Below are 24,387 nucleotides of genomic sequence, written 5' to 3' on the forward strand. Positions count from 1 at the left end.
CAAAAGATGCACAATTTTAACTGCAGTGAAATTATCATATATGGCTCTGTCTCAAGCGGCTAAAATACCGCCTATGTAACATAACATTATGTTAATCATGCCCAAAATATCCATGGCTTCCAACCTCGCCACCCAGTTATGTAAAAGCCAACCCGCGGTGTCAGCAGTGTTATTTTTTAGGTCGACGGCAGTGTCTTTCCGGTGGGAGCAGCAACTCTTAGAGCAGAAATAGTTAAAAAGTTCATAATCTGGCATCAGAAGAGAAAAGAAAGAAAGCAAAGAGAGGAAAAGCAAAGGGACACAGTAGTTCCACTTTGCTGAGTTGCACTTTTTTTTTTGTTTAGCAAGGTGAGTCTACGGTCCATGTTACCTTAATTTTCAGAGGCTACACATCTCTAGCTAATGTTGACTGTTTCAGGCTGTATCAGGCTCTGGTTTAGGGAACCCCCTGAGCTCTTGGGCCCCTGGGCCTATGCCCGGTTGGCCCGTTCAGTAATCCATCCATGTCTGAGACCTTGTGATATAAATAAATGACTTGAAATATTAACGGTAAGCAACATTCACCGAATTTAACCAGCTGAAGTCATGGTCATAGCCTAGTAGCCTATTCTGCACCTGAAATAAAAAAAAGACTTCAGTTAAAAACAGTCGGCTGTTTGCTGTGCTTCTTTGAACTGGTTCGGCGTCCATTTCACATGGCCGATTGGAAGATAGATAGCAGGCTAATCCGGGGATTCATCTCATCCAGGTTTTTCATGTTAGGCGTCGGACCCTCATTTGATAAGATTTTGTCCAAAATAATGCCACTTGAGGAGATTTTTGTTTTAGTCAGATTTTACTTTTATAGAGCATTACATAACTGTCTACACAGAGCAAGTAGGAAGGTCACAGTGTGGAGAGTGACAGTGTGATCCTCCCATTCTCAACTCTAAAACTTCTAGGAAGTTTAGTTATAGTGAAATGAAACTATTCCTTATTTTGTTGCAGACCACCTAGAACCACCTCAAGGACCCCTGGAGGTCCCAGGAGCCCAGTTTGGGAACCACTGGGCCAATTGATAAGCTATAATGATGCTTTGAAGCACAGGCTGCAGGCTCTGTGTAGACTTAGATTAATTAGCAATCTACTTCACTTTGTGGAGAAATTAATTTTGGTTCTCTGCTGCCATCTAAAGATAGCTGGAAGTTTACACCACAAGGGAGTAAGCGTGCGCGCACACACACACACACACACACACACAATTGAGTGGCTACTACCTCACAATATTGGACATGTTAACTACACTTCAGCTGCACTTCAATTAGCTAAATATAACAATGCCCTTGTTTCAGATTAAGTGGGACATTTTAACTGAATCAAATATCTATTTTTATTGAACCATGGGTAAAATTTCATGTGTAAAATCAACATGGCAAAAATAAGGATATCACATCATATGTTACACTATTTTCAGTTATATATAGTACTTCCACTCTACATATCACCATAAAAAAACAAGGAAAAATACTGTGTTTCTGTTAGATAATGCATTAGTTACAGATGAGTAAGTCTATCATTTACAACATGATACTGAATGTGGTCCTTCATTAAAAACTGAAGATGTGTTCGAGGTGGAGAACCATTCACAATGTTACAGACAGTTACAGATTGGGAGCTACTAGACAGACCAGACAGCTAAATATTATATATTTGTATGGTGACGTGGGTAAAAAGATGAATGGCGAGCGCAGAACGGATGCGACTGGCTGAATAAGGACTTAACAGTTGCTGGGTGATACAAGGGATGATGACAAGCTGTAATTTCTTCTTTGACCACTGCAGACAAAAGCCTTGGCCAAATAACCGGCATTACATAACACCGCTCTAAATGAGCATTTTGTAACACTTCACCCCGCTGAATAGACTCCAAACAAGTTCCTTCTTACTTATTACTATCATCAACACAGACAGCTCATTTCTCTGGGTTGTGAGAGTCATCTTCCTCAGAGTTGTGCGTCTCTCCCTCTGTTTCCTTTCCGTTGGGTGTTTGGTCCGGGACGGCGGCACCATCAGCTGGTTCCCTGTTCTGAGGCCTCAGGAGATATTCCAGCTCCTCTGCACTGATGGCCACCTTCTCTGGGATCAACCACCTCTTCAAGTGTTCAAGGGCGCTGGGGAGGGAAAGTATACGAGAAGACAAGGGCAGGGAGATGAGGAAACTGATTTAATGCTCTTTTTTTAGTGTCTGAACTTACAGACTTGCAATGCAAAATGCAAAGTCATTCTGTAGTCTAGGAAAGAAAACAACACAAAACCATGGCGTGAATCTAGAATGTGCTACAGGAGAATTGAGTGTACAGAAAAGCGAGTCAGTGCTATCCTTGCTCGACATCTGCATTAAAAAATATAGGTGACTGGTCTGTACACAGACTTTTAATAGGCTAGATGTCAGCAGAGTAGATGGAAGAGACCGAAGCACGACAGCATAACCAGACCCTCTACTTCCTGCCTTTGTCCTGGTAATAGTGTCTGACATAACAGTGAAACGCGTCCCACCCTCCCAGCCCACCTCTCATCCATGTCGCTGCCCTGGAAGAGCTCCGAGGTCTGGGCGTCGTGCAGAAATCTGTCCCAGCACTCTTTCTTGGCTTGAGACAAGGAGCGCAGCATCTCCCTGGAGGTCACATCACTGGACTGGCCCTTCAGTTTCTTCAGACGGTTCTCTGAAGCAAAATATAGAAAACATCTTTAACAGTCATCTTTAACAGCTTGTCAATGAATGAGACAATTCAGATTAATAAAGAAGGTATCATCCACACTTTTTATTGGTTTTCTGGAGGGTGAGGGACAATCCCTAGAATGCCTACATCATCCCAATATTCCTCTATACAACATGATCGAGGCTAATGATCAGGTGGATGGATGGAGGAAAGGGGGGGCAAAATGGGACAGGAGGTCTAGAGTCAGAGAGGTGCAGAGACAGACAGAGACCAATACCTAAACTGGCTATGTAGATCTCAGAATCCTCCATGGGTTCCCATTTGGTGTCAGAAGAACTTGAGGTCCCATTTGATTGTCCATTGCACTGCACTCCCACTCGTGCTGCAGGCTGGAAAGAGTCTTTGAACCGAGTGTTGTTTTCTTGAGCTGCCTCCCCCTGGCCTTCTGGCAGGCTGGAGCAGATCTCGGACCACAGCTCTCCGCTGGACCGGACCTCTTGAGTCTCGAAATCGTCAATCATTCTGATGCAGTGACTGGGTTAACAGAGATGCCAGTATCAATTAGTTTACTCTCGTCTATAGGCTTTACACAACCTGAAAAAGCCAATGGACAGGTTCGTGAGTCTTAGATAAAAGACAGAGAAGAAAAACGATTGAATGTCGATGCTAGACAGTGGAATACACCGAACGCAATCAAAAATAGGCTAATGTTAACGTTAAATCATACACCAAGCTAAGTTACCTTGGCTAACATTGTGGCTAACCCACTTCATTGACTAACGTTATGCGTTTTAATAAATTTTAAAGCAATTGGTCATTGCAAAAATGTTATCTCAACATCTTACCTGTATGAAAAGGTCCAGAAGTTATTTGCGCCGACGTATCAAGTTATCAAAGAATAAAGACTTGCCTTGCTAGCTAAGTGTGTCCATGATCTTTAACGAGCGTCAGTCAGCTTCCTTGTTTTGAGTGATATGATTGGACACTGTAACCGCCCATCAAATTGTTTGGCGCTGTGATTGGATCTCTGCAGTTCTGTGTGGTAAAATCCGCATTTTACTGGCCAGACCCTGTGGTCCTCTGAGGGGACCAGGAAGTTAGTCCCAGCAGGGACGCCTACGGTGGTAAAATACCAAGGTAAATAAGCTTTACTGACCTCTGTTGTTTTATTGTATTTGTGAGCATTGATTGTTTGAAGAGCTAGTATTAACGAGAGTTGCTCGCTGATATCGACTGTTCATAGTATAACGTTAGCTAGCTTAGCCGTCACACCAACCTTGACTGCAGATCAGAAGCTGGATCAGCTTTCTGGCAAATTGCTTTAATCAAGTTCTGTTTAATAAGTGAATAATTTGCCCGGCCAAGTTCAGTTTCAGTTTCAGTGCACCTGATGCACCTACACCACACTTTTTGTTTGACATGATTGAAACCTATTACAACTGGCCAACCTCTATCACCTCCCATGCCATATGGAAGATGTAAACCAGACCTGTAAATTATTGCTGTCAGCTATGTGTGTCACATACATATGCTGATCATCATGTCACTACAGGGAGATCCAGTGTAGGAGATGCGAGCAGTGTTCCCTCTGGCAGTAGTGGCAGTCCGTATGGGTGTGCTGCTGTCCCGGACCATGGCGTGGATGTCCAGTGGCAAAACACATCCAGAACTCATCAGCCGGCTGAGGGGTAGAGTAGCCTAATGTCAGGGACTTGAACTATTTTGTACAATAGGTTTCCTGGACTTATAGTCTAGGTAATGCTTTCATTATCATTTATACTTCCAAAAAGCATGCATTAATTTGTGCATCCTCATAGATTAAGAAAACTTTTATGTGATGTGTAATGTTTGTCTATGTGGTATTGTAGATATCTGCTGGGATGCAGCGTTCACCCTGCACTAATTCCAGATAGGCCACTTCAGTTTGGTGTAATCGTTGCCTCTTTCCTCCCTCAGATCATGGGGTGATCCGCAGCGACAGAGTGTTTGATGCCTTGCTGGCTACAGACAGGGGGCTCTACTCCAGAGACTACCCTTATGCAGACTCTCCTCAGTCCATAGGTATCAGTTCAGTCACACTTTACAAACACACATATGCTTATTGACCTAGTAATGCAGTTATTTGAGTGATAACATTGTTTTGGACAGTAGTTTATTGAGCAACTATTCAGTAATCGCTTACAGTAAAAGTGACAGATGTGTTTTGTGACACTGTGTTATGATGTTTATCTCTTATCACAGGCTACAGGGCAACAATCAGTGCACCGCACATGGTGAGTAACACATCAAAGACTGGACTATGACATAACAGCATTTGATTACAGACATCTTGAGACATGAGTAGACCTCTTGAGATACTCATATGTATGTATGTATGTATGTATGTATGTATGTCTTTTTTATGGGCCATGGCCTGTCCTGACAGCATGCTCATGCTCTGGAGGTGCTGAGTGACAAGCTAACTGAAGGGGCATCAGCGTTGGATGTGGGTTCAGGAAGTGGCTATCTCACTGCCTGCTTTGCAAGGATGGTAAGTTCTATAATCTTTTATATGTTTCTTACAATAAACATATTACTGACTTGATATTTACTCTTGACACACACAAGTAACCGATCAAGTGCAATGGCTGCATTTTTCGTGTGTAGGTGGGGCCCAGTGGTAAAGTGGTTGGCATTGAACACATTGATGAACTGGTTCAGATGTCAGTGAAAAATGTGCAATCTGACGACCCAGAACTGCTCTCCTCTGGACGCATCAAACTTGTAGGTGAGTCAGGTGGCATCAAGGCTACAGTACGTCTTCTTGGTCTGTTCAAGTGTCAAATCATCTTTTGGCACCAATCAGATTGAATTTGGATGGACAAACTGTTTCGGTCCTCATCATGATGCAATATTTGTGGTGACATGAAGCCAATTACATAATACTGTAAAAGTCATTCCTGCGTCTCTCCACAGTGGGGGATGGAAGGCTGGGCTACCCAGACACAGCGCCGTATGACGCCATTCATGTTGGAGCAGCCGCTGCTACACTTCCTAAGGCTGTAAGGACACATATGGTTTTTACTTATAGAATAGAATGAAATAGATTAGAATAGAGTAGGTGGAATCATGGGACTTTTTCCTTCTCACAAAACGGGTTGAAAGATTCACTTCTCTTATATAATGGAGGTCAAGTACATATTCTGGCACCACTGTACATTTACTTTCTTAAGCAGATCCCACTCATGAAACAAGAGATACGGTTTATAAAGATTGATTTTCTCAAGTGCTGTAAACTGTGATGAAGTTTGAAGTGTCTCAACCCTGACTGACTGAGCCCCTTGAACAGTAATCCCTTCATGTATAAACTTCTCTTCTTCTATCTGCCCTCTCTTTGCCCTGCATCACTGTTGAAGCTCCTGGAGCAGCTGAAGCCGGGGGGGCGGCTGGTTCTGCCAGTGGGTCCAGACGGCGGCAGCCAGGTCCTCGAACAGTACGATCGGCAGAGCGACGGAACCTTCCTCAAGAAAGCTTTGATGGGAGTGGTCTATGTTCCCCTAACTGACAAGAGGCGCCAGTGGCCCGGGTATTACACAAAGACACCTTTAATCTGTCATTCCTACACCAAAATCAGTGAATGAAAAGAAAACCACACTCTCAACCTGCATTGTTGTTGTTCCACGACCAGAAACTTGGTCTTGGTCCAATCATGAGTGGCATGCATACACGTCCTGTAGCTTTTCCCTTATGATTCCCCTGCTGTCCTTCTCTCCCCAGCGGTGAGCTCTGACTGCAGTGTGGTTGCCCCTGCAGGAGGTGGCGCTGGTGCTGCGGCTCTGGGGTCCCGTAGCCCTCCTTCACGGTTTCATAGAGCTCCAGTCTGGAGGCCACCTGCTCTGCCGGCTTGTCACCTAGCAACATGCAAGGAGAGTCTTGCTCTGTTTGCCTGACCAGCTTGTCTTCCTGTAGTGCTAAAAGAGTGAGTAACTGACTGACTAGCTGGCTAACACTGGACTGTCTCCTGGTACTCCCAGAATCCAGAGAGTCAGGAAGACACTGACCAGGACTGAGGATGATGTTTTCTCTTATCAGGGTTACAGTAGTGATTCACAATATTATGCATGGGGAGGTCTTCGAAGTTGAGCAATGAGAACATTGCAATTACAGCTTAAAAAGCTGTGTGTCGTTGTTTCTGGATAGTTGTGGAAAATTCAAATGAATGTTAATTTTGAATTGTATGTAATCATATAGGTAGCTTTGGTTATGAATGCAGTTATACATAAAGACAAACCAAGTCTCAGTACAAGCCAAGGAAATTTAATATAAATTGAGCAAATTAACAGACTAATTTGTATTTTATGGTAAGATTTGCTGCTTATTTTGATTCAAATATGTCATTTATGTGTGTTAACCAGTAAAACAGGAGGGCAAGTTGTGTAGATATTGATTTGAGGCACTTAATTTTTGAAACAACACAACTTAAATTACTTGTACATTAATCATTTATTAATAAAACCCAATAAATACATTTGTTTTTCTTCTGTATAAAATCAGTGGGCGACCATTTGCACACAGGCTCTGAAAGAGGTTTTAATATTATTGGACTACATATCAACGTCATCATTGGGCGCCTGTGCGAAGAAGGACCTCTAGTACTGTCCAGAAAGCAATGCACGTGAGTGTGTTGGTTAGAGGCTTTAGAGTATATAATTTACCTTTCTCTGGTCAAACGATAATTTCAAAGACCGTGAGTCATCTGTTTGATCCACGGCATCAGCAGAAGAGCTCGGCGGTAGCAGCGGGAGTAATGGAGCAGACAGCGGAGGTGAGCAGCTCGGTGACAGCGGACGGGACCGCAGCAAAAGAGGCGACAGAGACCTGTAACACATCCACAGCAGAGACGGGTAAACGCAAAAGTGACGAGACGGACGAGCCTGAGAAAGCTGGCCGAGGGAAAAGACGAAGAGGAGGAGGAGGGAAGAAGCTCCGTCCGGGCGAGAGGTACATCCCGCCTCCCCAGAAGCGGAACCCGGGTGTCAGCTTCAGCCAGGAGCACTTCGACGAGACGGCGTACTACTTCGAGGGCGGCCTCCGCAAAGTGCGTCCCTACTACTTCGACTTCAAAACCTACTGCAAGGGTCGGTGGATCGGGAAGAGTCTGCTCGAGGTGTTCAAGAGCGAGTTTAGGGCTGAGTCCATAGAGTATTACCAGCAGGCTGCCAAGGAGGGGCGAATCCGGCTGAACGAGACGCCTGTGGAGGATCTGTCAGTGGTACTCAGGGTCAGTGTAATCTTCTTCTTCGTCTTCTTCTTATTCAGGGTCAGTGTAATCACTCTGCATGTCTGCTTATAATGTGGGCCTATATGCATGTTCACCAACAACATATTAGTGTAGCATACTATAAAGTATCTTCAAGTTCTTTACTCTTCTTGCACTTTCTCACTAAGTTCATACAGTTGAGCCAGGAGTTTGCAAAACATTCCCATCATTAACACTGGTAAATACTACTGAAAGCATTAGTGGATTACTCGATCGACAGAAAAGTAATCGATTATAATTTTGATTAATCCTTTTTTTGTCATTTATACAGTAAAAATACCAAACATTTGCTGGTTACAGCTTCATAAATGCTAAGATTTGCTTGCTTTTCTCCATTTCACATCATTCTAAAATGAATACTTTGGGGTTTTTTTGGCTGCTGGTCAGACTAAGCAATTTTAAGACTATCACTGTGGGCTCTGGTAACTTGTGATAGGCATTTGTCATTATTTTTGATATTTCATAGACTAAATGATCAATTAAAAAAATAATTGATAATGAAAATAACCGTTAGTTGCTAGCGGTAAAAATCTTCATCTTTCGTATCTATCCACAGAATAATGACCACATGAGGAACACGGTGCACCGCCACGAGCCACCTGTGGTTGGCAGGCCGCTGGAGGTTCTGGTGGACAACGGTGAGGTGCTTGTGGTCGACAAGCCCGCCTCCATCCCAGTCCACCCCTGCGGGCGTTTCCGCCACAACACGGTGATCTTCATCCTGGGGAAGGAGCGGGGCATCTCCGAGCTCCATACGGTCCACAGACTGGACAGGCTCACCTCTGGGGTGCTGCTGTTCGCCAGGACACTGGAGATGTCACAGAAACTGGACCAGTTGGTGAGAGACAGACAGGTGAGTTCAGAATGCTGTGGAACCCACTTTAAAGCATTGAAACACAATTTTAAAGCAATGTAGCAAAGGGTCATAATGTTCATTAAAGCTACACCAGGCTAGTTTAGATGTAAAAGTACACCCGTCTTATCAGCCTAAATCACTAAATCACAAAGTTTGACTGTCCTAAAGAAGAGCGCCCCCCTTCTCTTGACTTGTACTGTTTGCATAATGCATCTTAAGTTTATTTATGGTATGCAATGTTGTCTTCCCCAAAGAAGATATATTGCTGATGTATCTAACATCTACCCTTTTTAACAGCTGGAAAAGGAGTATGTGTGCCGAGTGGAGGGGGAGTTCCCAGAGAGTGAGCTGATCTGCGAGGAGCCCATCCTGGTCGTCTCCTTTAAGGTCGGCCTCTGCCGGGTTCACCCTAAGGGGAAGGAGTGCCGAACCGTCTTCCAGAGACTTAGCTTTAACGGCAGCACCAGTGTGGTCCGCTGTTTGCCCCTCACCGGCCGTACGCACCAGATCCGTGTCCACCTGCAGTACCTGGGCTTCCCCATCCTCAATGACCCCATCTATGGGTCCTCAGCCTGGGGCCCTCACAGGGGCAAGGGGGGGAAGGTGGGGAAGAGTGATGAGGAGCTGCTGCAAGCTCTGGTAGAGGAGCATCGCTCTAAGGAAAGTCTGCATATGCTGGATATACCAGATGATGCGATTGGGCTTGGACAAGAGGAAGGGAACACCGAAGCCAGGGCTTCTGGGAAAGAGGAGAAGACTGATAAGTTAGACGGCACCTCCAAACCTGACGAGACTGTAGAGAGTTGTCAGACACAGAAGGATATGTGTGGTGCCCACAAAAAGCTAGATACACAGGTGCAAAAGGAGTGTAACCCTAGCTCAAGCAGTGATACAGTGAAGTCAGAGGTCAAGGACATAAACAGTAACAGTAACTCACTTGTGGACTCACAATGCCCTGCACCGACCAAATCAAATGGGAATCAGACGGAGGCAGCTGACTCGTCTCAGCAGATCCCTCCAGGGACCAGAGACCACCTGTGTAGTGAATGTAAGCTAGTGCGACCAGACCCCACAGAGCAGGAACTCGTAATGTATCTCCACGCTTTGCGCTACAAAGGACCAGATTTTGAATATTCCACACACTTGCCTGACTGGGCCAAAGACGACTGGGTTGAGGTTGACTAAAGTCCTAACGAACACTTCTGATGACCTCGGCGTTTAGGCTACTGCTGTCATGCATGTTTACCAGAAGACTAGAAGTGTGGCCAAAGTGATGAAGAATACTGTGTCACATGTGAAATATTGTTTAAGTCTGACATCCTGGAAGAAGTCTGCTTTTGCTGTGTGATACATTTCTGTTGATAATCCTCCAGTAATTTGTTTGCAGATGGTAAAAAACTGCCTCAACTTAATAGATGACAGTGAAATTTGTTTTTACTAGAATTTAGCATGTACACTTTTTTTCCCCTAAGGCTCTCAGCTTTGCCTTAAACATGAATGAAAATAGAATGTAATTCATACTCATTTTACTTTGAGGACTGTTTTAATGACAAGAATATAGATTTAATTTAATGTTGGATCATTTAGGCCTGTGATCTGTCAACTATTCCAACCAAGATTTTAAATGAAATAAAACCCAGTCTGCAGGAAAAATAAACATTTTATTTTATTACCTTCCATGTTGTGAAAAATTAACAACATTGGGATTGTAGATAATAGTGGTGGTGACCTTTTCATTGTTTTTTTTTGTTCATACAAAGCCTGTGATGAATTAATGTCATTCATCTCTCTAAGGCAGGTTATTCTGTTGAGTGGTTTTAAGTGAAGGCTCATCTAAGAATTGTGATAATACAGTCAGTTGTCAAAAGGAAACACTTCTTACAATGAGACAGCTTTGAAATAACCCTGCTCATAGGCACATTTGACATGGGTCTATTCTTGTCAAGGTCTTTGTGTTGAACCACCGTCACTGAACCACCAAACACCTCTGGGTTTCATACTTTACATCACATTGAAGACTATAAACACATCTCTTGAAACTTAATTATTTTACATTTGTAAAGGACATGTCCTTTTCACACAACACACACAGTTACAATTGTTCCAGCTAATGAAACAATTTGTTGCAAGGATTTTGGCACATGCTGTACATGTTGTATATACCATCATTCGAATGGTATTGAGACATACATAGAACCAGCTGATGTGACATCTCAGCTGGGAGGTGCAGTGTGGTAAAGGCTTTCTGTTCCTTAGATATTTTCCTTTCAGAATTTCTCTTTACAGTGCTGCAACATGGTTTATATACAAATTATTAACTATTGAAGCAGTCGCATGCATGTGATGGCACAACAACTGCTTTGGAAATCTCGCTGTTCAGGACGACTACTTCCTTACCAAAGGGTAAGGCAGACACCGACATCTTTCTAGACTGGAATAATATGCGCTTGCCGAGCCTGAATTCTGCAACAGTGTACTAACCCACATACAGTAATATTATTAATTCATTATAATTCATCTCTATTAGAAACCTGCCTTTTAGAATCATCAAGTAAACATTAAATTTCTTGGCACTGACACTGGAATAAACAGCCTGACTTTTAACTCCACAGTGAAACAGTTACTAAATGCAAACAAGCCATGACACTACAAATAACACATTGCTAACTGTAGGTCTCTGATTAACTACATTATGGTCACAGAGGACATACATGTTATGGTCACAAAGCACAAAACCAACTGATGCACCATGACTATAGTTAAGTGACACTTGTTTGCTACTCCAGTCGTGGTGAGGGTTGGTTCTTAGAAAAAGCGTGTATTACATAGGCACACACAATTCAGCTCTTTCCCTGTATATGTCAGATCTATCTTAAAAGTTTCCATGAATGTATACGTTCCCATATGGCTCATTAAGGTCAATTCCAGCATGGGAAAAGCCAGTGGTTGCACACTGGTGGCATTTATTAACCCAGTCTGCGCTGAGTTTACAGCTGCAGATATATGTTAAGAAGAATTCCAGGCACAAAGTAACATTCTGCAACAGTAGGCAGCATGTGCGGTACTTCATTTCCTTGGGTGATTTCTGTGTTGATGACTTGGCCTTAGCTTCTTCAAGTGTGATCGTGGTGCAAAATTCTGGTTAAAAAGAATGCTTCATTTTTCACTATCCTGCCAGGTTCAATGAGTCATGCTTCGATTAGACTTTTCGCTAAAGAAATGAACATTCATGCTCTGATCGTATTCATTTGTAATAAAAAGTATAACCTCAGCAACAACATCAGACAAACATGCTGTCACATTACATGTTACATTTGCAATTGGCTTATATTTCCCTTGAGCATCAATGTTATTATACAAAAGGAACGGTATTTATTCCTTTTGTATTTACTATTTGTAAGTACTTTTTTTTTCAAAATTTCAGATCAGTTAATGCACAGTGTTGACAAAATTTCCCCAACTTTACTCAGCATGTATCTTCCCGTTGTCCATCTCTTTTTATCCATACATCTGGCAAGTCCGGCTTACTGTTGGGTAAAATGACCACTTCCTCACTCTGGCTGGTGCGGCCCTTGCCACACCCCGTCTCATAAACAGTTTCCTTCAGTGAGAGACGCAGAGTGTCCCTTTTCCCGTTAAGGTGTCCCGGTTGTAACTGAACCTCCCCTTCTCCCTCATCTTGCTCTGTGTTGGAAGGTCCTGGCTCTATGTCGCTCAGGCAAGTTTCGTTGGAGTCCTCCAGACCCTCGCAGGAGCTCTGGGATTGGCAGGAGAGGAGCCGTTTGTGGGAGTGATGATGGTGTTGGAGTGTCTCCTCTGTGGTGTGGCCCGCTTTGCAGAGCGACGGCTGGTCAATAGTTTCCAGGGTCTGGCTAATTATGGTCTCTTCTATGCTGGAAGACGAGGAGAAGGACGCACTTCTCCAGTGCTTCACCCCACCAGACTGACCTCTGCAAGTCTTACACAGCAGCCTGTCCTTCGCCAGGCCTTCTTGTGGTGAGGCTATAGGCCGCAGGGTGTTCTCTTTGTAAGGAGAGGAAGTCTGGAGGGCCGGAGGCGGGTGACAGACTTTATGTTGATGACTGCACATCTCCTCACTGTCCCCGTCTGTGCTATTCCTCTCCACATCTCTCCCACAGTACTCAATCTCGTCAGAGAGCATGGAGGGTCGGTTGGACAGCTTGCTGGTGCAGGTGCTGTTCTCGAAGCTGTCACTCAGCCGGTAGGCCAACGGCTGCAGCTCGTACTGCTCCGGCCCCCGCCCCCCACCCACTCCTCCTGCTCCAGTCTGTTTCTGTCTCTGCTGCCGCTGGTGGTGGTTGGGGTACAGATACCCACCTGCATCTTTGTCATAACTCCTCCTGACTCTAGATCTGCCAAAGGCCCCGTTAGCAGCCGAGGCTGATGAGGAACCGGGTTCTGCTGCCGAGCAAGAGGACAGCATGCCATCAGTGGCCTGGTCTGACAAACACGGCAACGTGATCTTCCCACAGTTTTTCTTAGGTCCAAAGAAGCAGCACAGCGACTGAAAAAAGAAGGTTGCAAATCCACATGCTACACATTTCACCAGAAAGAGGAAAATCCCCAATTTTCTGAACAGCAAGGCTGTGGCAGGCAGCATGATGATCCCAATGCAGAAAAACGCACCAGAGCCTATTGCTACAGGACATCCCATCCTTTTTGTTGAGTGTGCTACTCTCCCAATTCTATCTGAATGAGGAGCTGAGCTGTAGGATATGCAATAGTTAGCAATAAAGTCAACAGAGAGCCCTGCTGCTGCTGATATGAGCAGAGCCTCAATGCCACTCAGCTGCCATTCCAGAAGAACCAGGAGGCCGACAGTGACAAACACGCTGCCTCCTACAGCCAAAGTCCCATATATGCTCAGTGGAATATTCCAGGTGGTTAAGAGAAGTGAAGCGAATGCGAGAGCTACTGAGAAGCCAGCTACTACTAGAGTCTCTGAGCTTAAAGATTGCTGCAGATCAAAAAGAGACAACTGACTGATGAACCAGCCTTTCTCCAGCCCATGTGGTGCTTCTGACATCTCTCTGTTAAACCACGTCAAGATTTCTTTGTAGAAAAGACTGGTTCTGCTGAAGTTGAAGCTGTAGAGGTATGTGGTTTTGAATGCCAACACGAGGGCAGCTATTCTGCCATCTGGCTGGAAGTACAGACCTCTGCTGTGGGCCAGATGGCCCTCAGCATACTTCTCCGCCAGCATCATACTGAGGCAGCGCTCAAACACGCTGGGTGGGTAGGGGAAGGGGATATCATTACAGCAAAAGTGTAGGGCGTCCTCAGTCTCTGAGCAACGTCTGACAGACACCCAGTGTATCAGCTGCTCCACAAGGCAGATGTTGTCTGTTATCGGATCTTTATCCTCTGATGATGGAGGGGAATAAAAGCTTTGGTTCTGAACCCTTCCACATAAATCCCTCAACCAAATTTGAGCATCTGGCCGGCTCATGTTAAAGTCTGGGTTGAGAACCAAAGAGCCATTGCTTCTTGGGTTAAAGTGATCCCCGTTATCGGTGGGTTGGACCCCCCAAACGAGCATTAATGTGACAGGCTTATCCTCCCCGTCCCTCTGTCTCTCAAACATGAACATGTGACGGTACTCGGCGTCGTATCTCTCAAACGGGTGGCTGGAGCGGAACAGCTGAGTGGCCCCGCTATCTAAGGTCGGCAGCTTCATACCAGGGTCGATGCAGGATATGTACGTGCCTCCAGCAGCGAGCACCGCAAACCAGCACACCCAGATGTATCTAAACTTAACCACCCCACAAGGCAGGATTTTCAGGAATAATAAATTGGAGGTGTCGCTCAGCCCTCGTTTTAATCCTCTCAACTTTTGCCCAATAGTGAATAGGCACCGCTTCCGTGAGCTTGTATCCCAGAAACCACCAGGGTTTTTGGAGCAGCAGGGCTTCCATCCCTGGGCTGCTACAGAGGCAGAGGACGCTTCTGTGTAGCGCTCGCGAAGAATAAACGAGCATGGCAGCCACACTAATGCCAAGAGGGAACTGATAAAAGAGGCAGTTCCCAGGTAAACGGAAAAACACCTGATTGCTGTGATGCTGCTTAGATAACCAGAGAAAAACGCTGCGCTGGAGGTCAATCCCGAAGCTAAAATCAAATACCCGACTTCCTGCATAGCTCTGTTTACTCTCTTCTCCAGGGAAGCTGAGGGATTCTGGGATAGCTGGAGATTCCAGAAATCAACAAAGGTGAACACCTGATTGGAGCAGCTGCCCAGGAGAATAAGAGCCGCTGATAGGTTGAACAAAGGGAAGAACGTGAGGCGAAATGCTACTTTGTAGAAGAAATAGGAAGTGAGGAGGGAGCCTGTGATTGCTATCACAGACAATGCTGCTATGAAGAGAGACTGGAGATACAGAGCCATAGTGAAGAGAAGAGACACAACGGCTAGAACCGGGTATACTGAATCTCTTGCCAGGTAATACTTAAACAACGTCTGCTTGATGCCAAGGTCCATGCCAGTGATAGTCGTGTTGTTATACGTCAGATCCCGGCCTTCGAGGCTGCTCATGTATATCTCCATCATGTGATCCCCTTTGTCCACGGGTAAGAACAGGAGGCTGTACTTCAGTGAAGGGACTTGGTATTCGACAGTCTGCGGGCCAAGGAAGTCCTTATCAACCAGGAAGTGTAGGATTTGGAAAACCACGCGGGATTGCTTGCAGAGGGACGGTACCAAGGAACAGCTGCCATGTTTTGGTCTCGCGACACAGGCCTCCACTAGATGTCCTTCATGATAGAATGGAGCGCAGTACCGGAGCAGGCTCAGAGACTCAGAAACCTGGTGTAGAAGAAAGAAAATTGAATGACATCAAAGGTATTGAAAAGCTGTTATATATCATCAATTTGTGATGTTCAGTGCATTCCAGGAGTTATTTTGTGATGACCTAACCTTTTTGTTGTACCCACTTTCCTTCAACTTGCCTCATCTAGCCTACTTCAGTTCCTACATTTCCCTGAATGCGTTTCACCAACCCGAAGAGAACTTGCCTGGACTTGTTCCATTCAGCTGTGAGTTTTAGTGTAGGTGGAGAGAGCAATGGTGATAGCGATAGTAACAGCAAGAGAGCGAGTCTTCTGAGTCAAGAAAAAGTGAGAACATGTGCTGTGGCTGCATTGCATTATGTTCTATTGTGGCTACTGTTGGTGGAGAAATTAGTGTCTCTGCCTCTTCTGTGATGGATTTCTCCCTGTATGATTGTTGAATGCCGGTGCAAAATGGCGAGTCTATAACTCAGCATGATCTTTGATTCTGAGGGGCTGACAACAAAACCTGACATTTACCATTGATGTTTTAGATAGCTGAAAAATGTTCTCCTATCAAACTCCATTGCAGCTGCGCTGGAAATATCTCGATGGGAATAAGAAAAATACAGCACCAAACAACAAAATGGTCCCAGAAATGCAAGGTAACAGTGTTAAAGTGTTTTAGGGTGGATTTTCCTTTAACATGTACCTTGGACCTATTTACAGACAGTACAAGGTAGTCTACAACATTCTAGCACTTAGAAAAGAGGTGTACTGGTAATTAGAATCTATTTTGTATGGTAATTTTCAAAATGGAGAGGGTATTCAAAAGAAAGCTACCTGGTGTGAGGTGAGGCTGAGACAGCAAGAGGCATTAGTAAGGACAGCCAAGTAGTTCCCCAGGGACCAGCTGGGACAGCAGCCGCCCCTGGCTGCCCTGTCTTCAGCCTCCACCCTCGCATGCTGCTGGCACAGGTCCTGGAACTGGGCCTGGGAGCGGATCTGAATCAGACAAGGGAAAGTTTTTTTGAACGCATGCCCAGTTTTGAATTAAATTCACAAAATGGGAATTTGGTTTGGACAAAGTAATGTGGGTAAAGTGTCATTTTTCATTCCTGTAGAGGATTTAATTGTGGTATATGGTCAGGGTACAGAGGAAGGGTGAGGTGAGGAAGAAGGACGGTGAGATGGAAGATGATGATTAAAGAGGAGGAGAGAGGCAGAAGGCAGAGGACAAAGGTGAGATGGAGGGATGGGAGGATCAGAACGTACCCTGGCTTGCTCCATCTCACACATGGAGTAGATGGCCTTCAGGCTCCAGAGACTGGCTGAGTTCCCTGAACGAAACACCAGCTGGGCTAAACGCTCGCCTGCATGGAGAGAGGCACAGATGGATCCAACATGACAAGGCAACCAGCACTGAATCATCAGTTTGTTGGGATGGTCAAAATGTTCAGTGTAGTTCAGCTGTTGTCAAGAGTTTAATTTATTGGGGGTACTAATCTAATCAAACTATAAACAACATATTTCTTTATTGTTAAATCCGTCTTTCTTTATACCTCTGTGTTGAATATCAATTGCACTTGTTAAATAAAATGCTGCCTTCTAGGCTTGGGATTGATAAAAAATCCTTTTAGGGCATTTTGTAAGTTTGATAAGACGAACAGAATCATAGTCTTTGATCTACCAGCAAATCTCTTTGACTGTTTCAATGTCTAGATCAAAGACAAAAATCTGGAACTTGCCTGAGGAAATGCATTTATCAAACTCTATGTTTTCTTTGAAGTCACAACTGAAAACACATTTTTTTTTTTTTTTAACTTTTAAACATTTAAAATAACTTGTTACTGCTTAACTTTGTTATCAGAGGTCCTGCACAAATGTAGTTATTATGATTAGGATTATGAATATTATTGTTAACACTATTGTGTCGTTATTGTAATGGTATTGATATTTTTATCGTTATCGTTATTAAAGGAGCAGCAGTTTGAAGGATTTATTGATTCATTGATTTAACAGTGTATTGCTAGATGAAGTGATCGGGCCGGCTGACCCACCTGGAGCGTCACAGACGAAAGTGTCTGGAGAAGAGTCTCTGTCCAGCATCCTCCTGCTGCGACGTCTCGGGGCGTCCTGGCTGCCGCCGGCATCTCCACTGATACCACACACAAACACACACACACACACACACACACACACACACACACACACACACACACACCACACACCACACACCCACACACACAGCTTTAATCAAGACATAATACTTTGTTCCACAGACAGACAAGGAAATTGCTAAATCAGCATCAATTTTAAATCACTTCTTAAAAAGCACTTTTATATACTTGCTGCTATACATGCTTTTATGCAATTGTCTTTGATCCTGCCTACTTTTAGTCTCATGTTGTTTTCTTATATTTGTTTCATCTGATTTTATTTTACATATCTATTTATTCTTCTTTTAATGTGTTTTCTCTTGCTTGTGCTTCTTATTTATATCTCCACATTATGTATTTTACCATTCTTGTTTTTTATTCCTTCCTGTGAAGCACTTTATAAACTGCTTTTAGACTATTGCCATAAAAATAAATAATAATATTATCATGAAATAACTTCTTAACTTACTCTCAACAGATGAACTCCAGTAACAATCTTGTGTCTTCTCAATTTTCTAACCCCGCCCCCATGCACCCACATACACACACACGCAGACCATCACACACACACATATACAGTACAACCACCACTGCCGCATCAATAGCAACTTTGTGTGCAGCTCATATCCATTTCTAAGGCGTCTGTGCAGCGGTCTGATGCAGCCCCACTGTGCAGGAGGCCTGCATGTTACTGAACCTCCCACTGACCTTTCTCTGAGCTGCTGTGGTAGAGGAGACAGAGTTTTCCCTGGGCCTGTGTTCTCCTGCAGCTTGGTCAGACTGGACTGGCGGACTCCGATATAAGTTCCCCGCGGCTCGAAACCCTGGAAAAAGAGCACACACACACACACATACACACACACACACAGATACACATGAACATCAAAGCCAATGACACAGTGTGGACACCAGCGCCCGTCAACGCACAGGAACAGCTTGCTGAATTAATTTGCATGAAGAGCACACCATGATGTTGTGAGAACAGAACCAGTTCAAGCCACTTTCAATGAATGAGCAGGTTTTTGTGTCAGTGTGTGTTCATGCTATCTTACAAGGGAGGGTTAGGGTCAGATATGCTATGAAGAGAAACGACATAAGGCCAAATCATTTTTCAGTCATCTGTAAATTTAGTTTTTCTTTAAGTAATTATTAGACGTGCTTTGTTATGATTTACATGCTGCATTATCAGAATAATGTCTTCATCAAGGTTTATCCTGTAAGCATGCATTACAAAGGTGATGCGATATTTTTAATTAAGGTGACGGCAAGTGTGATCTAATTCAGTGCAGTTCATTAGATCTGAGATGAGGCTGAAATAAATGGATGTGGCTCAGTTCGTGAGTCATTAGGGAAGTAGTAATTAATGCTAAGCCTAAGGTGCTGAGGAGGTTTTGTGTTGTAGTTTTGACAAGAAGTTGACAGTAGAGTTTCATGCGCTGCACCGAAGGAGACCTCCCTGATGTGTGTGTGTGTGTGTGTGTGTGTGTGTGTGTGTGTATGTGTGAGTGTGAGTGAGTGTGTGTGTGTGGACTCACCAGGAGCGGGTCAGAGAAGTCTGGAAGCGGCCCAATGAACAGGCCGGCCAGTGAACATCCCAGGAGGACGACGGCGCAGCCCACCAGCACGGCCAGCGGGTAGTCCACAATCACCTGGGAATAGCTGCCAAACAGACACCACCGAAGAAGAGGCCGTCAGTGGCACCGAGTAAACATTAATCGTCACCACCAAAGAACAAGTGGTGTGTGCAACACTTTTCTAAGTGGGCTTTTAAAGTGAAAATGGATTTCTGTCATTGTGAGAAGCTGATCTAAAAAACCAATTCAAATGCATGGAAAAGACATTATTTATTTAGATGTTAATTTGTTAACTCAATACTGACTTTCTAGGGATCCAGTAGAGTCCTCCATCCCTAAAACAGAACAGAAAATACATATGTTCAAATATAAATAATGACTCCTCACAAGAATTTGAAAAGGACTGACTGACTGACAGAAAAGCGGACAGCGATACACACCTGACTGTCACCACATGCCGCTGCGTCGGCTTGTGCGCCCCGCCCTCGTGTGACCCGTGCAGCCAGTGACACCTCACCGCGCCGCGACAGGACGCCTGATGGGTAGAGCTGCAGCTATGTCCCACCTTCACCACCACACCTCCGGCGGAGCAGTCGGCGTGAGGACCCGCCGTCGTTGAGTGACAGTCGTGGCAGGTGTTGGGTTTAATTGGCTGGTGATGGCCGCAGCAGTGAAGGGCCACAGATCGGGGACCCTGGGGGACCTGAGAGAGAAGAGCAGGGAGAGGTAGAAAAGAATAGAAGGTTAATATTAGATCCTATCATGTAGAATATACAAAAGTTATACAGAAGATAGATGTTTCTTATTCAAGCCAAGGCATTTTGATTAGCTGAATGCAGAGTTATTCTGGGTGACAGTCTCTATTTTTGCTGCTGCCTCCCTTGTGGTTTATATGTATTTTTGACCTTTCTCGAGGCATTCTGACTGGGTTTTAATGGATCCCAATAAGGTGCCATCTACTCTAAACAGCGTACAGTACAGTCTGTGCTCAGGCGTACTTGGTGGTAGAGCTGGCAGGAAGACGAGGGTCTGCCGAGGCTGCTGCAGCTGTCACACAGCTCCCCTTCAGACTGGATGACTGTCATCTGGGCCTCGGCAGCGCACACGCTGTCAGGAGGGCACAGAGAAACCGCCGGGATCTCACTGAGGAGGAAGGAGGAGAGAGGAGGGGGTGAGAGGGTGAGGAGAGAGGAGAAGCAAGGCAGGGAACAGAGACACAGAGAAAATGAGGTAACGGGGGAGGAGAAATAAGTGGCAGGTAGGTAGGAGAAGAGAGGAGGAGGCGACAAAGTTCTGTCAAACTGAGGGTGCAAAATGTAACGTGTGTGAAACAATGCAAAGATGCAGAAGGTAATGGTTGTAAAACTAGGACAAAAACCTGACTATTCCGCTAGACATTGCGCGACATCTCTGTTTCTTGGCTATATTCGTGGCTTGGATGTATGATCTCATACTCTGCGGAGAATTGAGCCGGCCAGCAGAACTAATGAGGTAAGGAATGGATTTCTGGGTAACACACTGGCTACGGGAGGCTGGAAGGGCCAATTAAAAAAGAAATGGGGGAGGGGACAGAGAGAGAGAGACTATTTTCACTTCACCCCGCTATGTGAGAGGCGGGCGGCTGTACAGGAGAGATACTATGAAAGATGACTCATGGGTAGTGGCAGGAGTCAGGAGAGCCGTGGAGTGATGGGTGAAATGATATATGCTTCTCCAGCATGAGGTTTTTAATGGATATCCATCTTATTGCTGCAGCCTGTGTTGCTCACTTTTTTGACACTTGGTTAAGAAAGTGTGTAATCTATTATATTCTATTCTATTCTGTTCTGTTCTGTTCTGTTCTGTTCTGTTCTGTTCTGTTCTGTTATAAAATACATTAAATTCATGTCCTGTAAAATTCACCGATGGTAAAAACTGTATTATATTTGAAGTGTTGGATCTTTTTGTGTTTTGAAAGCGAAAATAAACTTCCAATGGGTTAAGATCATTTTACTTTTTTCAATACCATTCAACTTGTTTCAAGAATTTTCTGTTGAAACTAGTGAAATTACCTCCTTGACTCTAATTAAAGAGGCCAAACTACACTAGCATCAACATTATAGCAGTTGTATCTCAGCTAAGTGGCCATAAGGTCTGCGGTGTACAACATGCTGGTTTTTCCACAGCAGAGTGGATGCAACCGCACTTCCTGTCTTGTCGCTATGGTGACAGAGAAAGTAAACAGAGGCTAAATGACCTCACGCAGTTTTATTTGCACCCCATAATAAGGGGCACGGGCGGATGAGTAGTCTGTTGATTTGGTGGTGTACAGTAGCACAGGGATTAAGGATTCATTCTGATGCTCACTGAGGAACTCAACCCTCTGTGTTTTCCTTCATAATACAATAAAACTGCACTTTGGTGTAAATAATAAATAGCCTACAGTGTACTCACCAGCTCTGGGTCACATATTTGTAAATGTTTGTCATTGCCTGTTTTAGCCTCCTACATTAATGTATTTGAAAGTTAACTCTGTGTAGTTTTCTGGGATTTATGTGACACTATCTTAACCGTTGTAGCCTGATAAACTCCTCCACCAGGTACTGCATTGCAGGTTAAAACGAACACTGAATTATTTGCAAATGCTATCTGACCCACGCCTGGCAGCCTCCTCACCGCACGGCGCGGGATAAAAGTATTTAAGCCTATTACGTCTCTTTGATGGCTTTTACCAGAGCTGGCAGACACAGACACACACATGCAGGAGGAGAGCAATTTGTGGAACTTATTAATATTTCAGTGGGTGAATACAAAAATACATCCAGGAAGGTGTCGCTGAGCTGCTGCACACAACCTGGAGAATAAGAAATGGCTCATCTCACAAGTTAAAAAGGACGCAGACTTCACTATGGCCTCACACATCCGAGTTAAGAGGGACCACATTAAAACATCCAAGGTAAAACAAAAACATTGCACTCTTGTTTTTATTTTACACATGCTCATAAGTTGTTCACTGTGAATAGTTCTATTTCCTTTTTCAGAAGTTTGCACTTTGCACTTTTGCTCCCATTTGTTGTGACTGACTGTGGCCAAAAATGAGTTTGACTTGTGGAGTGAATCTCATGGGTCTGCTGAGAACTGATCTGAAGATGTAGCCTTCAGTACCAGAGCTGCTGGAGCTGCCGCTGTGGGCCCGTCTTAATGCCGCTGCTTTAGGACAGCCTCAAGGCATGCAGAGGACTCCAGCAAGGAGAATCATTATGCATTTCTGAGGCAGAAGACTTTGAGCTCCCTCTCCTCTCCTCTCCTCTCCTCTCCTGTCTGTCTGTCTCTCTCTTTCAGTGTCTGTCTTACTCTCTTCCTCTGTCTCACTCTCTTTCACTGTCTCTCTGGATTCCACTCCTGTCCCTATCCCCTTAACTCCTCAACCCAAGCTCTAAACCAAACCCCCCAACACACACACACACACACACACACACACACACACACACACACAGAGAGACACATACACGTCCAACCCCTCAACCATTTGATTTCACATGCAGTGGGGAATAGAGTGAGTGACAGCTCGACGACGGTGACCCAAACTGCCCGACAGCCCAGAGCAGGAGGTTGGAGACACCAGCTGAACATCATCGTGTGTGTGTGTGTGTGTGTGTGTGTGTGTGCGTGCGTATTTCTGCCATTGCCTGAACAGTGGTGCTTACTGCACATATGTCAAAGGCAAGTAAAGAGTACAAGAGATAATTTAATTGAATGCAGTGGTTTGTGTTTATCGTTTTTCCTCAGATACTGATATTTGATTTCATATGATAAATAATGTTATTGGGAATTACACAATATCTGAAAATGTTGTGATTAACAACCATGAATTCTTTGTGGAGGAAAAAGTAAGTTGTCAACAGAGCAGGAGCATCTCACCAGCAATAGAAAGAGTGGTGAAGTGGTTTAATAATGTTGATCGGAGTGGCATTGAAATGACCATTTAGATCATGGCGTGGATAAATAATCATCCTAGAAATAATATCATGATTGATGTGTGTTCTGACTGATACATAATCCTATTGTCCACAGCTGGATCGAGGGATGCGCTGAACAGTTACGGCGACCGCACGAGAATAAAAAACACATTCCCTTCAACTGATTATCATTCATATTTGTAAAGTAATCAAGTTATGCATTAAGATATAGAGAAATCCACAGACAAGGAAACAGACCCACCTTTGAGAAGCCTCCTGTATTTCCCTTTCATCTGTAGGAGAATCATCCATTACAATCGCATCCGTGCTCTCTCCTATTATCGAGCAAGCATCCATCTCTCGATTTGGCTTTGAAAACAGACACAAAAAAAAATCTGACTTATCAATTTCCTGTGATTTCGGAATGTGCTTATAAAACAGCCCCCATCTGCCCAGACTCAGTCCACGAGGAATAGGGATATTGGCTTATTTCTGAGGCTGCTACTACAGATCCGCACCGTGCTGTTTGGGTTAATCTGCCCCGAGCTGCGCTGTGATTGGCGGAGGCCGCCGTGATGCTGAGGACGCTGCCCGGTCGCTGTCCAACCGGCCGCGGTGCTGGAGGAGAAGTGACGGATACAATGCATCAGTGCCTGGTAATTGGGTCGGATGTGTCCTGACGCTACAGCTGCCGCTCACTGTACATCATGAAGGTCTGCAGACAGGGATGCTGTGGTAAATAAAAAGGTCGGTAAACTCTAACTGTGACCTCCAGCATCACGAGGCAAACAACAATCAATCATACAACTGGATGTACAAGACATTAGATACACTCTTTTCATGAATCACACTGCTGAGGTGAATCCGGGTAAAAGCCATTATCCCTGATTGATTTCCCTTATTAAATCTTTACCAATCACGAAGGCGGAGATGTAAGAGAAGCAGACGAGTTAAAGAAGAAGATGCCGCTTACAAAAGAGCCACATGTGAAATCCCACATGTAAATTCATTTTTTTTATTCAATTTTTTTGGCACATTCTGACATCACATGTGACAGTTTTTACATCAAATGTGAA

At 44.4% G+C, this 24,387-nt stretch overlaps 4 protein-coding genes across 7 annotated transcripts; 2 read left to right on the plus strand and 2 right to left on the minus strand.

Annotated features, from left to right (window-relative positions):
- Positions 1-846: 846 nt before the first annotated feature.
- On the minus strand, positions 847-3,662 carry ccdc32 (coiled-coil domain containing 32). The gene is made up of 4 exons (XM_071904245.2): positions 3,545-3,662; positions 2,977-3,233; positions 2,549-2,702; positions 847-2,150 (listed from the first exon to the last, which is right to left on the minus strand). Exons 2-4 carry the CDS (start codon positions 3,218-3,220, stop codon positions 1,952-1,954), a joined length of 597 nt encoding a protein of 198 aa, XP_071760346.1. The 5' UTR covers positions 3,221-3,233; positions 3,545-3,662; the 3' UTR covers positions 847-1,951.
- Positions 3,663-3,779: 117 nt separating this feature from the next.
- On the plus strand, positions 3,780-7,206 carry pcmtl (l-isoaspartyl protein carboxyl methyltransferase, like). 2 transcript variants are annotated; one of them, XM_071904243.2, is made up of 9 exons: positions 3,780-3,836; positions 4,252-4,387; positions 4,656-4,760; positions 4,941-4,972; positions 5,125-5,229; positions 5,346-5,466; positions 5,655-5,740; positions 6,095-6,264; positions 6,492-7,206. In XM_071904243.2, exons 2-9 carry the CDS (start codon positions 4,270-4,272, stop codon positions 6,526-6,528), a joined length of 774 nt encoding a protein of 257 aa, XP_071760344.1. In that variant the 5' UTR covers positions 3,780-3,836; positions 4,252-4,269; the 3' UTR covers positions 6,529-7,206. The 2 variants fall into 2 exon arrangements, with proteins under 2 accessions (XP_071760344.1, XP_071760345.1); XM_071904244.2 differs by having other exon boundaries at positions 6,456-6,603.
- Positions 7,207-7,252: 46 nt separating this feature from the next.
- rpusd2 (RNA pseudouridine synthase domain containing 2) lies at positions 7,253-10,402 on the plus strand. 3 transcript variants are annotated; one of them, XM_071904251.2, is made up of 4 exons: positions 7,254-7,353; positions 7,459-7,959; positions 8,555-8,851; positions 9,152-10,402. In XM_071904251.2, exons 1-4 carry the CDS (start codon positions 7,348-7,350, stop codon positions 10,037-10,039), a joined length of 1,692 nt encoding a protein of 563 aa, XP_071760352.1. In that variant the 5' UTR covers positions 7,254-7,347; the 3' UTR covers positions 10,040-10,402. The 3 variants fall into 3 exon arrangements, with proteins under 3 accessions (XP_071760350.1, XP_071760353.1, XP_071760352.1); XM_071904249.2 differs by having other exon boundaries at positions 7,253-7,959; XM_071904252.2 differs by having other exon boundaries at positions 7,253-7,776.
- Positions 10,403-12,320: 1,918 nt separating this feature from the next.
- On the minus strand, positions 12,321-23,668 carry disp2 (dispatched RND transporter family member 2). The gene is made up of 10 exons (XM_071904256.2): positions 23,574-23,668; positions 20,372-20,516; positions 19,814-20,076; positions 19,679-19,708; positions 19,335-19,458; positions 18,481-18,623; positions 17,701-17,798; positions 16,916-17,013; positions 16,484-16,645; positions 12,321-15,677 (listed from the first exon to the last, which is right to left on the minus strand). Exons 1-10 carry the CDS (start codon positions 23,666-23,668, stop codon positions 12,321-12,323), a joined length of 4,515 nt encoding a protein of 1,504 aa, XP_071760357.2.
- Positions 23,669-24,387: the final 719 nt, after the last annotated feature.

This window comes from Centroberyx gerrardi, chromosome 17 (assembly GCF_048128805.1).
Source record: "Centroberyx gerrardi isolate f3 chromosome 17, fCenGer3.hap1.cur.20231027, whole genome shotgun sequence".
NCBI lineage: Eukaryota > Metazoa > Chordata > Actinopteri > Beryciformes > Berycidae > Centroberyx > Centroberyx gerrardi.